This window comes from Triticum urartu, chromosome 4 (genome assembly GCF_003073215.2).
Source record: "Triticum urartu cultivar G1812 chromosome 4, Tu2.1, whole genome shotgun sequence".
Classification (NCBI taxonomy): Eukaryota; Viridiplantae; Streptophyta; class Magnoliopsida; order Poales; family Poaceae; genus Triticum; species Triticum urartu.
The window spans coordinates 26,972,431-26,978,197 of record NC_053025.1 but is presented as its reverse complement, the minus strand read 5'-3'; the positions used below and the strand labels follow the sequence as shown (position 1 = coordinate 26,978,197).

The window sequence follows — 5,767 nt, the reverse complement described above, 5'->3', positions numbered from 1 at the left end:
ATGGTGCGGCCAACTGTAATCCCTCGAGTCCCAAAACCAGCTTGCAAAAACACATTACATTACGGGATGGAGTAGTACCTTTTCATTACAATAACGTTTAAGGATAGTTTAGTACCAAAGCAGCTTCCGCGTGAGTGTGTCAGCGAGGTGAACATTGTAGTATCTCGCAAAAACACAAGGCAGAAAATCATGTCAGGTGTTTTCGACTGTGAGGTCAACAATTTTTTTTTGATGCGGTCAACCGTTATATTGTCCTCATCGTAACGGATCCCCGCCGACGCAGCAGCCACCGGTCACTGCTGTCGCCGATCGCAGACGTCCGTGCGTGCAGCGACGACGATCCGGATTCGGGAGCGGGGAACTAGTAATTTACTGACGCGGTCAAACAGTAACGGCTCCTCCCCCTCCTCGTCTCTGGCGTCCTCTTGAATGCTGCTCTCTTCTGGCTTCCACGAGTTTCCACCTGACCGGCTACGTGTGCATGCGACGCGAGCTGTCGCCGCGTCACCCGTACACTGGTGCAGGAAACGGCCGAGGCCGCCGGTGAACTCGCCAGCCAACGCCGGCCCCACGCGTTCCTTTCCTATTATCTCCGGCGTTATTTTCTCCCAGCTGTGCCGCGCATACGATACGAACGGCGAGCCGTAATTACGGCCAGACGCGTCGCGGCCAGGCCCGGTCCAGACGGTCGCCAGCCAGCCAAAAGTTGTTTCTTTCCCTGTGCCGTCACCGTCAAAAAAGGCAATTCCAGCAAGCAAAAAAACCCGAAAAGGAGCGTTACTAGTACTACGAAGAGCTTTTGTTGGCTAGCAGGAGTACGCCCGAAAAGCCTGCCTTTGGTGCGTGGGCCGTCACAGATCAAGTCCATCACGGCCGTCCATCGCGGCCGCACGCACGCACGGCCGCACGGGGCCGAGCCCGCAGAACATCCCGCCACAAACCGCGCATGCATTGATTGCCGGATGCGGCACTACAGGCCCCCGCGGACGCTCACTCCCCGGGCCCACACCCACCGCCTCCACTCTACTCCGCCCGCCTCCCCAGACAGAGGGAAGCAGAAGCCCTGTGACGCTGCGGGTGGGCCCCGCGTCCAGCTCCCCTCCAGCAGCACAGCACAGCCCCGCCTTTTGGTGCGGGTTTCAAGGGTTTCCAATCCTAGCCCCGCAGCCGGGCCCACTTGCCAGCCGTGTGGAGCGGACGCATGGGGGAGGGGCAGGGGCGTAATTCCTTCCGCAGGCCCGCGAACCCTAAATCGGCGCGGGTGGGCCCCGCGCATGTGCCCTCTCTCTCTCTCCGCCCAGCCCATGTGCCCGGCGCTCCCTCTCTCTCCTCAGTTAAATCTTCGTCTGCATCCCGAGACTTTACTCCCCCCCTCTCTCTCTCTCTTCCCCCCTTCCGCATCTCTCCCCTCTCCGCCACCGCAATGCAGTCCCCCACCGCGTCCACCGCGCGGCGGCGGCGGCCCGGCCGCGCCGCGGGCGTCGTTCTGGCCCTCGCCGTGCTCCTGTCGGCCGTCGGCGCGGCGGCGGCGGCGGGCGGCCCGGCCTCGCCGCAGGACGCCGCGGCGATGCAGGCGGTCGCCAAGGCGCTGGGCGCGGACAAGGCGCTCTCCGGATGGGGCACCGGCGACCCCTGCTCGTGGGACGGGGTGACCTGCGACTCCGGCGGCCGCGTCACCGCCGTCCAGGTCAAGAACAAAGGCCTGACGGGGACGCTGGCGCCCGAGGTCCGCAACCTCACCGCGCTCATGCGCCTCGAGCTCTTCAACAACAGCCTCACCGGCCCGCTCCCCCCGCTGGCCGGCCTCGACTCGCTCCAGATCCTCAACATCCACCACAACGGCTTCACCTACATCCCGGATGATTTCTTCAAGGGGCTCACCGCGCTCAAGGAGGTCTACCTCGACCACAACCCTTTCGCGGCGTGGCCGTTCCCGGCCGGCCTCGCCGACTGCGTCTCCCTCACCAACTTCTCCGCCAACAGCGTCAACATGACCGGGACGCTCCCGGACTTCCTCGGCTCGATGCCGTCCCTCCAGCAGCTCAATCTGGCAACCAACTCGCTGTCCGGGCCCGTGCCGCCGTCTCTCGCCGCCGCGACGTCCCTTGAGGTGCTCTGGCTCAACGGCCAGAAAAAAGGGAGCCCCCGCTTCAATGGCTCGATTAGCTTCGTCGCCAACATGACTAAGCTCACGGAGCTGTGGCTGCACTCCAACGACTTCACCGGCCCCTTGCCAGACTTCTCGGGGCTTACCAGCCTTTCTGAGTTGGATCTCCGCGACAACCAGCTCACCGGTCCGGTGCCAGCCAGTCTTGTCAACCTCAAGTCTCTGAAGAATGTGAGCCTGGTGAACAATTTGCTGCAGGGACCGTTCCCCAACTTCAGTTCCACAGTCAAAGCTGTAGTGGACGGTAATAAATTCTGCTTCAACGATGCCGGGAAGCCGTGTGATCCCCGTGTAGACCTGCTGCTGGAGGTAGAGGCTGGGTTCATGTACCCAGCGAAGCTCGCAGCTGGTTGGGCGGGGAACGACCCATGCAGTTATTGGCCGGGCGTTGTATGTGATAGTGGTAAGAACATCACATCGCTGAATTTTGCCAAAATGGGGCTTAACGGGAGCATCTCACCATCTATCGGGAAGATTGCCACACTTCAGATGCTATTTCTTTCAAACAACAACATTACTGGCATGGTGCCCAAGGAGCTCGCTGAGTTGCCAGCACTGAGAAAGGTCGATCTGTCATACAACAATCTATATGGGAAACTTCCTGAATTTCGCAAGAATGTGGAGGTGATACTTGATCACAACCCAAACATTGGCAAGGATGCTCCTGCGCCTGGACCAGGTGGCAGCAGCAATGACACTAAGCCTGGGGATGGAAGTGGTGGAAGCAACAAGGCTTCCTCTTCTACCGGCGTCATTGTTGGGTCAGTGGTTGGAGCTGTTGCTGTACTAGGCCTTATTGCTGCATTAGGATTCTATTGCTATAAGAGAAAGCAGAAGCCTTCCGGAAGGGTGCAGAGTCCACATGCTATGGTCATCCATCCCAGGCACTCAGGGTCAGATCCTGACATGGTAAAGATCACAGTTGCTGGGGGAAATGCCAATGGTGGTGCGGCCACGAGCGAGCCATATAGCCAGGCAAGCAGTGCCCCCCGTGATATCCATGTCGTTGAGGCTGGGAATATGGTCATTTCAATTCAAGTACTGCGTAATGTGACCAACAACTTCAGTCAGGAGAACATCCTTGGTCGTGGTGGGTTTGGCACTGTCTACAAGGGTGAGCTCCATGATGGTACAAAAATTGCTGTGAAGCGAATGGAGTCTGGTGTTATGGGCAACAAGGGGCTAAACGAGTTTAAATCAGAGATTTCTGTGCTGACCAAGGTCCGTCATCGGAACCTTGTGTCACTGCTTGGATACTGTCTTGATGGTAATGAGAGGATTCTTGTATACGAGTACATGCCACAGGGTCCAGTGAGCCAACACCTGTTTGAGTGGAAAGAACACAATTTGCAGCCGTTGGAATGGAAGAGGCGACTCAGCATTGCGCTTGATGTTGCAAGAGGTGTTGAGTACCTGCACAGCCTTGCTCAGCAAACGTTCATCCACAGAGACTTGAAACCATCAAATATACTTCTTGGTGATGACATGAAGGCCAAGGTGGCAGACTTTGGATTGGTGCGGCTTGCGCCAGCTGATGGGAAGTGTGTATCAGTAGAGACAAGGCTTGCTGGAACATTTGGATATCTTGCCCCCGAGTATGCAGGTGAGCATCCCGTATATTTTGTGCTTCACTTTTCTGATTCTCTTGTATACAGTTCAATTAACAAACACAAAATATTTAAACTATGTCATATCCAAAATAGTGTCCAAATAATTTGATATTTGTAGTGATTTTTGGACTGCCATTTAGTTCTGATGATTTTAGTATTTAAACTGTTATTGATCAGTTTAGTTCTAGGATTTATTTAGGTGCTTCATAAATATCAAGATTCAACTAGGTTGAAAATGAGTGTGTATCTGATATATGAGAACTATTGAAAATGTGCTACCAAAACATGTGTAGTATTGGACAATCAATTCAGTGATCTACTCTGATGAGCTTGTGTCCTTAGTTGGTCCATTTGACCAGAAATTAGCATCCTGTTTTATTTTTCTCTCAAATGGCTAAATGTATGTCGAGTGAACTGCTTTGCATACTCAAAAGTTCAAATATTAGTATGCCACGGAGTAGCTGTGGGCACTAACATTAACAAACATGCTCATGAGAAGATCTCTTTCGCAAGCTGAGCTAATTTTGTGCCTTGAAAATCAAAATAAAGAACAAACTTATTCATGAGAAGATTTCTTTCACAAGCTGAGCTAATTTTGTGCCTTCAAAATAAATAACTTCCAATAGCCCCAAACCGTGAATGGATCTTCATTTTTTACCTTTAGCTGGTGCAGCTACTTCCTGTCAGGAACTAAAGTCATTTATTTAAATATGATGCTGCATCATCTTTTTTACTGCAATTGTCCCAGTTAGTAATCTGAGTCTAGCTGCATATTTTAAAGCGTTTGTTCATCACTCCATTTCTGCCACTTGCAATACCTGTATAATAACTAAAACCTAACATCTTTTGCGCAGTTACTGGACGCGTGACCACAAAAGCTGATGTCTTCAGCTTTGGTGTCATTTTGATGGAGCTGGTGACGGGACGCAGGGCGCTTGATGACACACAGCCTGAGGATAGCATGCACCTGGTTACATGGTTCCGGAGAATGCAGCTCAACAATGATACGTTCCAGAAGGCGATCGACACAACCATCGAGCTTGATGAGGAGACCTTAGCCAGCGTTAGCACGGTCGCACAGCTCGCGGGTCACTGCTGTGCTAGGGAACCACATCAGAGGCCCGACATGGGTCATGCCGTCAACGTGCTCTCTACTCTTTCGGAAGTGTGGAAACCCGCAGACCCAGATTCAGACGACAGTTACGGCATCGACCTGGACATGACGCTGCCTCAGGCGTTGAAGAAATGGCAGGCCTTTGAGGACAGCAGCCATTTCGACGGCGCGACCTCTTCGTTCCTGGCGAGCTTGGATAACACCCAGACCAGCATCCCGACGCGGCCTCCAGGGTTTGCTGATTCCTTCACCTCCGCCGACGGAAGATAAACCCTGTTTGTTGGAAAGCCAGAAGCTCCGCTCGCTCAAACGATCATTCTGTTCATTCATTACTTTAGCCTCTTCTTCACCCCCTCCTCCCTCCCTCCCTCCCTGCCTTTTAAATGTTGGTGGATTTGGCCTTGTGCTGCCATGCCATGTTAGCTGTCCTTGGATCATGTATGATGATGTGGTCTTTACTCGAGAATTCCCTGGAAGTCTGCTGCGACTAACCGCTCGGTGCTGCTGCTATTATTGTTAGCTTTGAACCTAAGTAGAAGATTGTTAGGGTTGTTGGCTTGTACGTACTCAACATTGATCTGCTCCATGATTAAATTGATCCCTGTCATTCTCAGCAGCTCCACTGGTCTGGTGGTGTGGTCGTTGTTATTCAATCCTTTTTCTTCCTGGGACTATCATGAGCCAGCCTTACCTCCATCATTCGGCTTGGTTCAGCCGTCTCACCTGCCCGCGATCACGGAGCGGATAGTCTAAGTGTCTAGTGTGTGGTGCCAGGTTGGGATCGGCGAGGAGGACAGGTCATGGAGTCAATCAAATCCCCCATGTTACTGCTGACCTGCCTGAGACAGGAGTCCGGACAGCGATGGGCCGCTAGAT

General features: G+C 53.6%; 1 protein-coding gene across 1 annotated transcript; it reads left to right on the top strand.

Annotated features, from left to right (window-relative positions):
* The first annotated feature begins 1,351 nt into the window (after nt 1-1,351).
* LOC125550416 (receptor protein kinase TMK1) lies at nt 1,352-5,507 on the top strand. Its single transcript, XM_048713410.1, has 2 exons — nt 1,352-3,770; nt 4,632-5,507. Exons 1-2 carry the CDS (start codon nt 1,424-1,426, stop codon nt 5,159-5,161), a joined length of 2,877 nt encoding a protein of 958 aa, XP_048569367.1. The 5' UTR covers nt 1,352-1,423; the 3' UTR covers nt 5,162-5,507.
* Nucleotides 5,508-5,767: the final 260 nt, after the last annotated feature.

What these genes read in the sequence shown, in the direction of transcription:
- LOC125550416 (XM_048713410.1), top strand. Translation starts at nt 1,424, where the DNA reads ATGCAGTCCCCCACCGCGTCCACCGCGCGGCGGCGGCGGCCCGGCCGC. An exon ending in TCTTGCCCCCGAGTATGCAG is followed by an intron (nt 3,771 to 4,631) that starts GTGAGCATCCCG and finishes TCTTTTGCGCAG; the next exon opens with TTACTGGACGCGTGACCACA.